General features: G+C 36.5%; 1 protein-coding gene across 1 annotated transcript in view; it reads left to right on the top strand.

The window, feature by feature from the left end:
- LOC150076081 (cytidine deaminase-like) overlaps positions 1 to 13,955 on the top strand; it is a 37,587-nt gene extending 23,632 nt beyond the window's left edge. The window contains exons 4-5 of the mRNA XM_090387527.1: positions 2,312 to 2,369; positions 13,669 to 13,955. Of these exons, the coding sequence (XP_090243653.1) occupies positions 2,312 to 2,369; positions 13,669 to 13,797 (187 nt within the window). The 3' untranslated portion in view covers positions 13,798 to 13,955. The remainder of the gene's footprint in view (positions 1 to 2,311; positions 2,370 to 13,668) is intronic.
- Positions 13,956 to 15,595: the final 1,640 nt, after the last annotated feature.

Here is a 15,595-nt window from a genome sequence, read left to right as displayed (position 1 = left end):
CTGCTTCACTATTAAGGATGTGGCTGGTTGTCATGAAGCTCACTCCCCATTCTTATAGTGTCAATGTTAATGCTTGTGGGTGGAGTATCCTGTTTTGCTTCTTGTTGAAGGCTGATGGGAAGAGAGCAATCCATTGTGTGGTGGAGGGTTATGTTTTTCCTTCCTCTATTTCTGTAAGATGCCCAGCTTTTTTGAATAATAAAGGATTCCACAAATTCCCTTTTTTGATGTGGTTCTCTGATAAGGACTGTTGGTGTTCTTATATTAAATGTGTTTAAATTAAACACAAGTTAAAAAGAGATTAAGCCTGTGTCTCTGACATTCATGTTGCCCAGTTTTATGTTCCTCGACACTTTAATTTTCAGTAAGATTGCCTCATGCCTTAAGTCTGGTATATAAATTTCAGCTTAATATTTAAATATTAATTTAACCTAGTCTAATAAATTTTTTTTAAAAACCAATATTTCTCAGCAGATACCACCCAGGGGTGGTATCTGCTGAGAAATATTGGAAGTATCTGCTGAGAATAAGTAACATTAGTCTTCTCCATTGCGAAGCATTGCTTATTGGAGATAGTGCAATATCAGGGAAACTCATTGTGAAGGCATTCACAATATGTGATATCACAAAAACGATGCCATTTCACCTACTTCGGTGTTTTACTACAAACTAATATGATGCTATGTAATAGCTTGTTCGATTACCAAAATGTTAGTATTGTGTGATATTTTTGAATATTAAAAATAAAGAATTTATATATTTAAAAAATGTATTAAGTGGGAAAACGTCATTACAATAATACACTGTGTATTCTTTATCACAAACTTTTTATGCGGGAAAACTTTTTACCTGGGAAAAAAATACATTACAATATACAGGGTGTCTCAAAAATACACGGCATAGCTTCAGGAATGAGTTCCTCATATGTAGACAATAAAAATATTTTATATCAACATAGTTCCAGACATGCTTGCTTTCCGAGTTTTGAAGGTCTGTCTATGACACTTAACTGTTCACATCACCTTATAGCAATTGTTCAAAATGTCCACCTTCTGCCTGAATACAGACTTCACATTGACGTCTCATGGACTCGTGAAGACGATGCCAAATTCCTGTCATGTTTCGTATTGTCTCACAACCTGCCATAATTCGATTGTGGAGAGTTTCCACATCAGCTACCGGAGTTGAATACACCATTGACTTTAAATGGCCCCACAAGAGGAAATCTAGTTGGTTTAAATCAGGTGAGCGTGGAGGCCAGGCAGTTGGTCCACCCCTCTACTTCAGGAGTCGTAGATCTTGGTTGTCCTCTGTGTGTAAAGGTCCCATGTTCACAAAGGCAGCGATGGATACCTTCAAATGTTTTCCTGTCTGGACATCTTCTTTCTGGGAACCTTTTGTGGTACAAATGACAAGTCTCCAGAGCATTGCCATCTGCCAAACCGTACATAAAGTGCATATCCGCTTGCTCCTGATTTGAGTACATGGTCAGAATGGAAAACCACCAGATTCTGTCAGTACCTTGTGATGAAGGAAATCACCTGCGGGAGATAAGACATTCCGGTAAATAACTTGGGAACCAAGCATTTCTGGAACTATGTTGATATAAAATATTTTTATTGTTTACATATGAGGAACTCATTCCTAAAGTTATGCCGTATATTTTTGAGACACCCTGTATAGAGTTGAAATTGGGACTTAAGAAACCAAACCTAGTACAGGGGAAAACTTCATATGCGGGAATTTCTTATCCAAGTTCTACTGTATTTATGAATGCATTGCTCACGAGTCTTGCATACAAATAAAATATAATGAAAGAACTATGTGTTACAACTTTTTTTTTTTTCCATTTGCATGATGAGCTGGTTTTGGTTTTTTTTTTTGGGAGCATTAGCAACTAAGGCCATATTGCTCCAAGATATGCGGTGGTCATTCCCTGACCTTTCCACATCCTCTGTATTTGGTGGTGACAGCTCGAACCCCGGTCTAATCAAGAAGCGTGTGCTACGCACTGCTGCTGCTCCTTCCCACCTGGCTACGGAGGTGCCTCGCATGATGAGCATAGCAGTTTTATTTTTTATACATACTATTAAAAAACTAAAATTTATTAACTTGCACAATTAATAATAAAGTCAGAATTTATAAGATTTTGAGTTTTTCTACATTTCCAGAAAGATTTTATTTAAATATACAAGGATAGATCTAGATTAACTGAAAGTAAAAGGCACATAGTTTATCAATATATTATTTAAATTTCAATAAACATATTTTATGTTTAAAATATATTGTACTTCTGCTTACTTTATTTCAGCGTGTCAAAAAATGACTTTGTTGGACCTTGTGGCTCATGTCGGCAAGTTATGGCAGAAGTACGTATTGACGTTGATCTTGTTGATTTTACTTAATTTTCAATGTTGGTTATTTATTCTTATATGTGCTATATAAATATATATATTCTATGTATTAGAGTGCATGTATCCATTGTATTTGACCTGCACTTGACCAACACCAACAGTACCTGGAAGCTCGCCTGAACCTGACCCACATTGTTTCTACCTGCAACCCACAAAACAAGCACAGAAAAAAAGGACATAAAGAAAATTATCTTAAATTTTTTACGCAATAGTAATCATGCAAAACTAAAACGTTGAGAATATTTTTATTGAATATAATTATATAAAAATTTTAAAAAAATAAAAAATATTTTCATAACATAACATTTTTCAACATATTTTAACATTTTTCAACAGTTTCTGAGTTCAGCTGTTCCTTGGATTAGAAATCTAGCTGCAGAAAAATCTCTTTCACTGGCTACACTGCTGGCAAGGATCACAAGAATGAAACAAGCCAGATCTGCAAGTTTTGGGAAAAAAAAATATTTTTTTTCACCACCACCTCAAAAATTGAAAATCTTCAATGTCAGAAATTGGTTTTAGAAGTCGCATTGTGATTAATTTTGAATTTTTTCAGGTGAAGGTTCAACATTTTCATTGCTGGAAATTTCCACATCAAATAAATCATCTTCCATTCTCCTTTCTCTCTCTCTCTCTCTCTCTCGGCGCCTCTGTAGCCAGGTGGGCAGGAGCGGCAGTGCGTAGCACACGCTTCTTGATTAGACTGGGGTTCGAGCCCGTGACCACCAAATACAGAGGATACGGAGGATGCGGAAAGGTCAGGGAATGACCACCGCATATCCTCGGAGCAATATGGCTTTAGTTGCTAATGCTCCTAAAAACCAAATAACAACAACAACCTTTTTCTCTCTATTGAACCTTTTTAATTCTAGGCTTTTGGCATCATGTGGCAATGAATTAATTTATAAAAACTGGAACTGCACATCCACAATCAGTAAAATTATCCAAAACTGACCTGCAGCCCAATCTGCACTGCAGGTAACCTGTTGATACCTTACCCGATGCAGTACTCTACTGTGTATACGTGTGTATATGTACATAATGGTTCATAATCTAAGTCCACTACTGTGAAGTGTCTGCAAAGAAAAATAATTGCTGGAAATTAGTTATATTTGATAGGCAAAAGTCTGGAGGTTATGCAGATGAGAATTACGCAGAACAAGTTATAAATGTCACCACAGTGGACTGTATGATGGTGATGATGATGCTGAGATAAGGATAACCGTGGATTTGTGTTAAAGTTTACTGTACTCTCCTTTTTGATCACACTTAAACTGAAGAATGCTTTTCAACTATAGCACATAAGATTTCAAGTAGGATTTTAATTTAGTTTTTGGTTTCCGGTCTGCCAGGGTATCAGTATTACCAAACAAGATGTTCTTCAAAAGCTCCAAAGCTAAAAGTCACAGGAGTTCGAATGAAGTGACTAGTGTTCAGAAATTACAATTAATAACCTGTCATTGATGAAATGTGCTCAAAGTACTTATGTCATGGGTTGCCACATGACAGGGGTGTAATCTTCACAGGTGGACTGGCATTAACATGTTAAGCCTGGAAAACTTATTTATTTTCTTTTTATGAAAACCCCAAAACACAGTCAGCCGCAGAATAGATTCATGGCTGACTGTCTTTATTTTATTAGGTGCTGCTTTAGCATAATAGCCCTTTGTTTTTACCATATCTGTCTGTTTGTTCATCCATCCACATGTAACAATTTGACTCCTCACGGATGGATTTTCATGAATTCTATATTTGGGCCTTTTAACCCAGCAGTGATTGCACTATCCCTGTCAGCTGTTTGTTTTTTATTTATGGAAAAAGTTTTTTAGATTTTTTTGAATTCTGCTTGCAGTATACCAGTATATCATTTCTGAATTAAGGTCCATCATTAATTTATATAAGTTTTTATTTTTTAATAAGAAAATTAAATATTTAAAAATGCTGTTTTTCACATGTTTTTTTAAAAAAAAGTTACAACCATGAAATATAAACATGGAGTTGATTTTGTCAACTCTAAAAATGAATTCATTTTATATCATTTTAAGCCTGCTTAAATTTAATGCTACGGATTTTTTTTTTTTTTTTAATGAAAACCCCAAACACAAGAGGTATTATTAGAACCTATAGTACTTAGCACAGTGCTTGGATTGGAGGTTGAGAAGACAAGAGAAGATATTTGTTGACATTAGACTTCAACTTCTGTAGACTGTAATTTTCAAAAAATACGTATGAAGGAAGGTTGTTCCAGAAAACGGCAGTTGAATGAATAAACGAGGAAGATGAAAAGTTGGTTCTGTGAGTTTGAAGTTGGACTGTAAACGGATGTTGGCTGGTGGCAGCATGTGTTCGGAATGTTTTGAAAGAGAGAGTGGGAATTATAGAAGCCAATTCAGAAGAACAGTGCCCATGGAAACATCTGTAGAAGAGGTATGCAGCAGACACAGTGCATCTATGAGAGAGAGAGAGAGAGTGTGGAGAGACTCTATTAGAGATGAGTCATTACTTAATCTAACTACCCACTTCTGAATAGAATCCAGAAGCCTGAGAGAGGTTTTGGGGGCACCACCCCAGATATGGGAACAATAATCCATGATATGACAGATTTGCAATTTGTACAGAGTGAACAGCTGTTTGGAAGAAAAGTAATGCCAAGAGCGAAAGAGAAAACCAAGTTTATTAGGTGCAGAGGAAGCAATATTTGTAATGTGCTTGTGCCAAGAGAGATTAGAAGTCAGGGTAATCCCCAAAGGAGATATATCATCTTGCCTGCCTACAAATCGGAGTGTCACCAAAGATAAGCATAGGAGCAGAAGAATCCTTTTTGAAAGATATAAGACAGGACTGGGTTTTAGAAGGATTGAAATCAACTAAGTTATCTTTGCCCCACTGGACAATTACCTGGCGATCAGCATTTAAGGAATTGGTAGTGAATATTCCAGAAGTTGAAGCTGATTGAACAGGGCAAGGTTTCTGAAACTGGAATGCAGCATGCAATGTATATCAGCAAAACTATGGATAGGATTTCTGGTCAGTCGAAGAAAGTCATTAATATACAAGAGGAAAAGAGTGGAGGAAAGAAACTTGGGGGACACCAGCATTAGTGGAGACGTTAGAAGACAGAGAGCCATCTACCATCACCCTCGGTGAGCAGTCAGAGAGAAAACTGGACAACCAATTAAAAAAAGATAGTCAGCAAACCATAAGACGGAAGCTTGTTTAGAAGACCTTTATGTCAAACACGATCGAAAATCTTTGAGATGTCAAGAGCAACTGCTTGTGTTTCTCCAAACTTTTCCATTGAATTTGTCCATAAATGGGTAACATAAGCCAGAATATCACCAGTGAATTGAAACTGATGGAATCCATACTGGCAATCGTTGATCAGACGGAAGGTTTCTAGATAGTTTAAGAGTTGGCAGTTAACTGATTTCTCCATTACTTTAGAAAGAGTAAAAGTAATTGCAATGAGACGATAATTGGATGGGAGGGATTTGTCACGATTTTTAGGAACTGGCTGGATATGAGCAAATTTCCAAGCAGAAGGAAAAACACCTTTGGAATAAGAAAGTGAAAAAATGTGGCAAAGAACAGGAGTAAATTCAAGAGCACAGGTTCTGAGAACAAGTGGAGAAATATCATCAGGACCTGGAGCTTTCTTAGCATTAAGATTCGTCAAAATCCTTTTGACAAAAGGCCGCAAGAGGCATTGATTGGAGCATGCTAGGAATTGTGGGAGGTTCTTCAAATAGGCTTCTGGGGTTGGGCATATTCATATGGTAAAGTACCTGCCCGGCAACCCAAAGGTCGCGGGTTCGATTCCCGCCTCGGGCTTGGATCAAAGTACTGCAAAAACCTTGGGAGGTGCAATATGGCCACAGAAGCCGATGCGCCAACAACTACCAAATCAAAAAAATCAAAATCAAGCATATTCATAATATAAATTTTAGTAGTTTACACCAACCTTGTGTTGAAAAATTATTTTTTATAAAATTAATAATTTTAATAAAATTAAACGGTATTACTAATTTACGATAAATTACTATTTACAATAAGTATATAAAAAGAAAAAGTACCATAAAATACAATAAAATATACAGAAATTAAAAGTGCTAAAATCTGAAGCTTTCGAAGGCTCTGCCTTCTTTCTCAACGGTACGCTTTATTTTTGCACTGCAATCTTAAATACCTGCAGGTTCACGGCACATGTCACGTGATTCAATAACACGTGCATTGTTCTCATGCGTAACGGAACCAGAAGTGGCTCGGGAGCGTGTCAGGTGAAATCGTTCATCCCCTCAAAGGAACACTGCCTCAAAGAGGGGATGAATCCGCATACCCCTATCTCTATTAATGTTGCTCCCAATGGAACTAATCTGCAAGCTCTCAAGCCACTTGCAGTCCCAAAACTTATGCGCCCGGTCGATGATAGTAGCTTCGTCTGGGGAGATTTGCCGTTGCTTCTCCCAATAATGCTCCGCCTGAAAACACTCCCTTTTCGAATAATTGAGAACGTATCATCCACATATCTTTTCCACGGATGCACAGGGAGAACCATATCACTAAACATTCTAGCCTCTAGCTCCTCCATTGCCAAATTAGCAATAATCGCACTAATGAGAGAGCTCATTGCTGCCCCGTGAACCTGCTTATACATAGTATTACAAAACACCATAGTGGTGCTTGATAGACAGAATTCCTTTACAAATGTCCTCCACATCTAGTTGGGTCCTACTACTTAAGGTGACATCTTTTTGTAAAGCCATGTATGCACAACGTACCCCATGGTTAATTGGAATACATGTAAACAGAGATGTCACATCAAAAGATATCATGGTTTCATTTTCTTCTATAGATTGTTCTCTTATAAAATGCACAAAATCCTTGCTGTCCCTAACACTAAACTCAGAGAGCTCCACTATCGGTGCCAACAATTTGGCCAGGAAACCAGATAATGCATAAGTGGGACTGCCTATAAACGAAACAAATGGGTCTGAGTGGAACACACACTTTATGTATCTTAGGCAGTCCATAAAACCTCTGTAATTGGCTTCCCATAGCATGCAATGACCAATACCGTTATTTAGAAATCTTGTTATGCTTAAGCCAATTGTATGCCATCCTATTAACCTGATGCTCAACAATGGATTTTTGCCCATAATCTTATAAGTTGTTCTGTCATTCAGAAGATCTAATGCCTTACTAAAATACAACTCCTTGTCAAGAACCACTGTTACCCTTTGTCTGCCAGTAGAACCACAATATTATCTTCCTACCCTGAGACCTTTAAGTGCTAATTTTTGTCTAATGTTAAAATTGGAGGGAACTTTCTTTGTTTGACTTAAAATAGCTGCTGTCCTTGTCGGGATTTCATTAGCCACGTCCTCAGGTAGCCTATTGATCGCTCTCTCAGATTTAAGATTGCACTGCAAAAATAAAGCGTACTGTTGAGAAAGAAGGCAGAGCCTTCAAAAGCTTCAGATTTTAGCACTTTTAATTTCTGTATATTTTATTATATTTTATGGTACTTTTTCTTTTTATATACTTATTGTAAATAGTAATTTATTGTAAATTAGTAATACCAGTTTAATTTTATTAAAATTATTAATTTTGTTTTTTGTTTTATTTTATTTTTTCAACGCAAGGTTGGTGTGAACTACTAAAATTTATATTATGAATATGCCCAACCCCAGAGGCCTATTTGAAGAATTAATTAGATGTTATGGCCATTCAGTAGTGCAGTGCATCAGGGAATTCTAGAAGCATAGTGTTAGAGAAGTTAAGCATAGTGTTAGAGAAGTTAAGCATGAACAGCATCTGAGGTTTGCTCATCGGTGTAAGACTAATGGTCTTGCTCATCGGTGTAAGACTAATGGTCTTACACCACGAAGTTTTCAGGTTAAACTGCCTTTTGAAGACAAACGATTGTTTAATGTTTCTAAGTGGTACCAGAAGAAGATTCTAAATATTTGGATCGAGAAGCTACATAGAATATTAGAAGGGATAAAAGAAAATGTTTAAGCAAGATAAGTGAGAGGGTGATCCCGACACATCTATTATTGGTGGTTAGGGTAGTGTCAACAAAAGCAGGACAGATTTCTGACATTTACAGACGTAGGCAAATGGGTAAGTTTGATAGACTTAGGGAACAAGTTACGACCAGGTATAATATTGAAAATAATACTGCTAGTAATTTTATAGTTAATTTAAGCAGTAAGCAATTGACTAAAGAAGAGGAAGAGGTTTTAAATCTAGGAACTAAGTTCGCAGTGATTCCATCGAAACCGCCCAATGCAGAAGTAGCGATGGGCATTGAGAGAGCAATCAATAGGCTACCTGAGGACGTGGCTAATGAAATCCGGACAAGGACAGCAGCTATTTTAAGTCAAACAAAGAAAGTTCCCTCCAATTTTAACATTAGACAAAAATTAGCACTTAAAGGTCTCAGGGTAGAAGGATAATATTGTGGTTCTATTGGCAGACAAAGGCAGGGTAACAGTGGTTCTTGACAAGGAGGTGTATTTTAGTAAGGCATTAGATCTTCTGAATGACAGAACAACTTATAAGATTATGGGCAAAAATCCATTGTTGAACTTGGAGCACCAGGTTAATAGGATGGCATACAGTTGGCTTAAGAATAACAAGATTTTTAAATAACGGTATTGGTCATTGCATGCTACGGGAAGCCAATTACCAAGGTTTTATGGACTGCCTAAGATACATAAAGTGGGTGTTCCACTCAGACCCATTTGTTTCGTTTATAGGCAGTCCCACATATGCATTATCTGGTTTCCTGGCCAAATTGTTGGCACCAATAGTGGAGCTCTCTGAGTTTAGTGTTAGGGACAGCAAAGATTTTTTGCATTTTATAAGAGAACAATCTATAGAAGAAAATGAAACCATGATATCTTTTGACGTGACATCTCTGTTTACATGTATTCCAATTAACCATGGGGTGCGTTGTGCACACATGGCTTTACAAAAAGATGTCACCTTAAGTAGTAGGACCCAACGAGATGTGGAGGACATTTGTAAAGGTATAGAATTTTGTCTATCAAGCACCACTATGGTGTTTTGTAACACCATGTATAAGCAGGTTCACGGGGCAGCAATGGGCTCCCCCATTAGCGTGATTATTGTTAATTTGGCGATGGAGGAGCTCGAGGCTAGAATATTTAGTGATATGGTTCTCCCTATGCATCCGTGGAAAAGATATGTAGATGATACGTTCTCAATTATTCGAAAAGGGAGTGAAGATGAGGTTTTGAATTTTCTTAATGGCGTCTCCCCATTTATACATTTTATCTCGGAGGTGGAAAAAGGAGGGGTTTTACCATTCTTGGATGTGTTGGTCTACAGAGAAGGCCCGTGTTTAAAGACTAGGGTCTACAGGAAACCTGTGTAAAGGTCAGTATTCACACTATAATTCAGCTCAGGCCAACCATCACAAGAACGGTGTGATTAGAAACACTAATAGACAGGGCTAAATCACATTGTAGCACCTCCGAGGATACAAATAAAGAGTTTGAGCACGTCATGGCGGATCTCCTGAGGTGTAGCTACCCCCAGAGGATCATAAATAAGTATATCAGAGGAGAGGTGAGACATTTACGCCGATAGCCACCGCATACATTCCCTATTATCCGGGTCTAACCGAGCGAATAGCCCATATATTACGGGACCATCAGACACGCTGTGTGCAACTGCCAGGACGTAAATTGCACACGGTGTTTTCACAAGTGAAAGATCCCATTCCAAAAGAAAGTGTACGTGGGGTCGTTTATAGCATTAAGTGCCCAGATTGTGGCGGGGAAACAAAACGGCGTCTAAAGGATCGTCTGGGGGAGCACACAAAGGCAATAGGGAATGCAGATTATGCAAAATCAGCCGTGGTGGAGCATTATTGGGAGAAGCAACGGCAAATCTCCCCAGACGAAGCTACTATCATCGACCGGGCGCATAAGTTTTGGGACTGCAAGTGGCTCGAGAGCTTGCAGATTAGTTCCATTGGGAGCAACATTAATAGAGATAGGGGTATGCGGATTCATCCCCTCTTTGAGGCAGTGTTCCTTTGAGGGGATGAACGATTTCACCTGACACGCTCCCGAGCTACTTCTGGTTCCGTTACGCATGAGAACAATGCATGTGTTATTGAATCACGTGACATGTGCCGTGAACCTGCAGGTATTTAAGATTGCACTGCAAAAATAAAGCGTACCGTTGAGAAAGAAGGCAGAGCTTTTGAAAGCTTCAGATTTTAGCACTTTTAATTTCTGTTATTTTATTGTATTTTATGATACTTTTTCTTTTTATATCCTTATTGTAAATAGTAATTTATTGTAAATTAGTAATACCAGTTTAAATTTGTTTTTTGCTTTTTGTTTTATTTTATTTTTTCAACGCAAGGTTGGTGTAAACTACTAAAATTTATATTATGGTGGGAGGTGTTTTACCAAGATCATTAATACACGAGTTGGAAGAAATATGGGATACTAGCAGGTCAGCTTTATCTTTGGCTGAAGTGACAATAGAACCATCTGGTTTTGACAGAGGTGGGAGCAAAAAGAGATGGGCAAAAGTTGCAACCAAAGCTTTGGCAAGAGACCAGAATGCTCGGCAACCATTAGGGCAAGAAGCAAGTTTTGTACTCTTAGCCTGTTCAAAGTCTAGTGTGGACTGATTAATAACTGCTTTATAGGCCGGTCCTGACTTTATTTCCAAGTACAGAACTTTATCTTCTCAGCCAGTGAAAAATACATTGCATGATAGTATGAGATGATTATTTTGAAGAATTTCAACATGTGTTAAAGGGCAAAATTTAGGTTTATTAGCATTAGTAGAGGCATATGATGCAAGAAAGCAAGCTTATGCAGCATCAGCAAAAAAAAAAAAAAAAAAAAAACCCTTCCACTTCACACCTCCGTTCGTTCGAAATACCTGTCCAGCTGAGCCTTAAATTTATTTAGGCTATCAACTTCCACAACAAGGGATGGAAGTCTGTTCCACCAACCAACTACCCGCTGGCTAAAGGCAAATTTGCGCACATCTATCTTACATCTGTCTTTCCTCAATTTGAATTTATGCCCTCTCAGGTGATTATTCTGTGAGCAAGAGGCAGTATCACATCAGCATTGAGCATGCTCAATGCTGATGGGATTATACAAGTTCAACCCTTGTAATAACCGATAGGTTGCCTAATTTAACTGAACAATAACGGAATTTTATAAAAAATATCTTCAGAATTAAAATCGTAAAATGCTGAAACTGAAGCAGGCCTTCTGAATTGAATTATACACCAACAAGCTGTATGCAAGAACAGGTTTTTAGAAAAAGTGTGTTGGATGTTGTTTGAATTGTGATTGTTTTTACAAGTAAGTGTGTTAAATCATTGGAACTTTCAATCCTTACTTTAAAATCTGCAGAAACAGGATATAGTGATGCACTTTACTACACTTGGAATATTGCATAAATGAACAAACTCAGAGTTAAATTACAATGAAGAGATTGGTTAATTAATGTGATCTACTATCATGTTAAGTGTTTCAAATGGCTGTTACTTCTTTTCAGAAACCAAATAACAGAAAAACATCTACTTCTTCCAAAACTCCAGTGTCTGCAAATCTAATTGACAAAATATAACAGTTACAAATTTTCATGAAGAAGAAAAGATTTACCAGCTTCAAAGTGTTTAAAAATGATATTGATATATTTCCCATGCTATTTTCTGTCACTGTGGAAAGCATTGATCCAGTTGATCAGTTAGAATTAATTGAAATTTAGCATAAATAGTTTGGCAATTGTTCTTACGTTGAACTGTACAAGCATCTAACAGTGAACATAAACATCTTGCTAATCTTATGATGAAATAATAGAAATGTTCAATTCCATGTATAGGTGTGTTTGTGAACAGACTTCCTCTGTTATGAGATGTGGCAAAAATGTTTTGTTGTTGAGAATAGCCAACAGCCATCTCTCGTTTGTTTTTGAGGATATCTTCTAAAATTGTTCCAAATTACTCCCATCTTCAGAAGGAGCAATGACAGCTTCATTTATCCCTGTTATCTGTTACATAAATTTAAAATTTTTTCTACTAAGTAATAATTTCGATAACTTGTTTTTTTCCCCCTTTTTTTTTTGTATACAAAAGTTAAATTGTCCTTTTCCGTATCACTTAACTGTGTTTTTTACTTTCCTTATCCTGCTCTAGCTATGTATATTCCATAAAAATTATTTTGTTATTCACCAGGAAGTTTGTTATTCTGATTGGGTTGAATTCACTTTCTTTTTCTTTCATGTCATCTGCTATAAGTTCATTTTAATTTCATGAAGATTCCATATATTAAAATTCAACTTTACTCTGTCATTGGACTTCTGGGCTGCGCTGTAATGTAAACATAGAAATAAAAAACTTCTTTTTCTACCTTGTTTACTTTGAATTGACACTATGTAGAAACACGAGACTAGAAGATTCAAGTTTCTTTGAACATTCGTTGGTCTGCATCACGTGTGTCATGACTAATGTAACTGAAACTTAACTCTTGTGTTTAGTGCTGACAAATAATGAGATTACTTGTTGGCATGTGGCTTCAGTTTCCTGCATCATTGACATATGAATAATTGTGAAAGTTATGGAATAATGGTATATTTCAAAACTGTTAGGACTTGAAAAAAAAAAGTTTTTTTTTTTATTGCTGTTTTCCATTTTTACAGCAAGTAAACAAATTGTGTTGTTAACAACAAAGATATGGGGGGCTACAATCTGCATTAATACACAATTTGATTTTATGTTAAAGATTTCTCTTTTTTAATAAATAAATGTCGTGCTTTTATATGACTTCTTATTATGCTTAATATACACTTTGATTAGGTGAATAACAAAATTCATAATGACAAGCTGTTGTTTGTAAAATATTTCGGTAATGACCAAAGTACAAATGGTAAGGTATTTGTCCTTTGGTAATTACTGATACATAACATTACATCTGTTGTGACAATAAATGAATAAGTAAAAATCAGATAGCAAATGTTGTTTCTCTCTCTCTCTCTCTCTCTCTCTCTCTCTCTCTCTAATATTTTAAACTTTTTAGTGATTTTGGTATGATTTCTAAGCTTTAAATACAGTTACTTCTTACAGATGCAGAAAGATGCAGTAGTCAATCACAGTTTAAAATATGTAATTTTAAAATTATATATTTAGTATTCATTTGAGTAATTTTTCAGTGGGCATTCTGTCAGTATGTATTCTTTTATTTTATAGTTTGGAACAGACTGGGAGGTTTACCTTACCAAACCTGACTTGAGTTTTCAGAAATGGACAGTTGGGCAGTTATTACCCCATAGTTTTACACCTGCATCACTAGAATTGGAGAGAGAAAAAACACAGTAAAAAGGAAATGCATAAAGAGATGTATTATAATATCTAATGGGACAACTTGGGAAAACTAATGTTGATTTTGGACAATTGCTGCTTACTGTTGAAAAAGGCTGGGACCTCTGCTGTACAGGATAAAATTAGTGGACAGGCCTTAATTTTAAAATGATTCCTCGAGCTTATTATGGAAATTTGTATTTTATATTTATAATTGGAATGATTTCTTTCCTCTATTTTTTGGAATGATTTCTTCTGATATGGCTCTTTCAGATTATTTGGATTCTCTTCTATATTAATCATTTTCCATATAGTGATGTCCAGAATTTCAATACATTTTTACTGTATAGAAGAAAATATAAGTGGTATACCTTGTCAAATGTAGTCTTATTTTTTTCTAGAGTTTTGAAAATACCATTATGTAAATATTGATTCGGCAGAAGACGAATTACCGCATTAAAATGAATTTTAATACGGTAATTGTGGTAACAAACCCCTTCCTCAGCTAAGTACATACACACAGAAATGTAAAAATAACATAAACATTAGGAATGGAATAAACTAAATAAGCAGTGCATGCTCAGATTGCTGGAAGAGTGCACACATGAATGTGAGTGTTCAATCACTTACGATGTCAGATCAGGTGATTATTGTTGTTACCCGGTTCATATGTGGGATGATTGCCAGTATTTGTCATGCTTTAATACTACAGACTCCAAAATTGGGTGTAGTCTTGTACCTCTACTGCAATTTAAAACTTTGTGATAGCCTAGATATGTTCAGGGGCCCTAACCATAGGCGGTGATAGTAGTGCCGAGATTGGTCGATCACCTCGCTGTCACAGCTGGGATTGAGGTCATGTTGAGTTGACCAGAAATGCTCTGCGATTGCAGAGTCACCTATCATGTTCCGCGAGGTGGTCCTGGAGTTGTCTGGAGCTTTCCCCCAAATAGCAGCTTCCACAATCATGACAAGTGATCCGGTATACAATACCGCTGCGTAAGAGGGGTGATAGGTGTTTTTACTCTTGAGACCAGAGATCGCAAACTTCTACTAGGAAGTTGTAGGCACTTCACATGGTACCCGTGTGATATTGATTCTCTTATAGCACTGAATTGGACTTTGCTTCGGGATTTTTATTTTATGCGACATGTGATTTATGGAACATAATAATAAGGATGTATCTTTTTATAATGAAATAAATATATAAATTAAAAAAAAAAAAAGGTTAAGTAACTTAAACCCAAATTACATGGCACTCTGGAATGTTGTTGCGACATTCTGGTTGAAAACCACTACCCTAGAAGGTAACTACACAGAGAAGGATGAAACTTCCAGCCAAGTTTCAAATATTTCTAGGTGTGGGTAAATGCCTACTGATTGCCCCCTGATAGAACCATCCTTTGCTTAAGAAATTTATTTCAAACTAATTCTCATGCAAAGTGACACTGAAGAAATTTCAGATATGTGCAGATAATGAAATTGCTGAAGTGACTTCCAATATATTTTAATTAATAGCAGCTATTAATTTTCATTAGGAACAACCAGTGAGATTATATCACGTAGTTTCATTATCAACAAACCACACAATAATATGATAGCGTAAGTTTGGAAGTTATCAATAAGTGTGCTAGAGTGTAGAACAATGCAGCAGGCAAGTGCATTTCACTTGCCTGCTATACTGGTCTACACTCTATCCCATATGTGTGTGTACCTTATTTTATGCTTTTTTGTTAAGCACTATAACTTTTTTTTTTGATAACTTAAACTTAGTTAGGCTATGTGCTTATTGACAAGCACATAGCCTAAAATTGGC

The sequence above is a fragment of the Mastigoproctus giganteus genome, chromosome 13 (assembly GCF_048544385.1).
Source record: "Mastigoproctus giganteus isolate SK-2022 chromosome 13, ASM4854438v1, whole genome shotgun sequence".
Classification (NCBI taxonomy): Eukaryota; Metazoa; Arthropoda; class Arachnida; order Uropygi; family Thelyphonidae; genus Mastigoproctus; species Mastigoproctus giganteus.
Note: the sequence above shows the minus strand (reverse complement) of the source record. Positions and strands in the feature narration are given on the sequence as shown.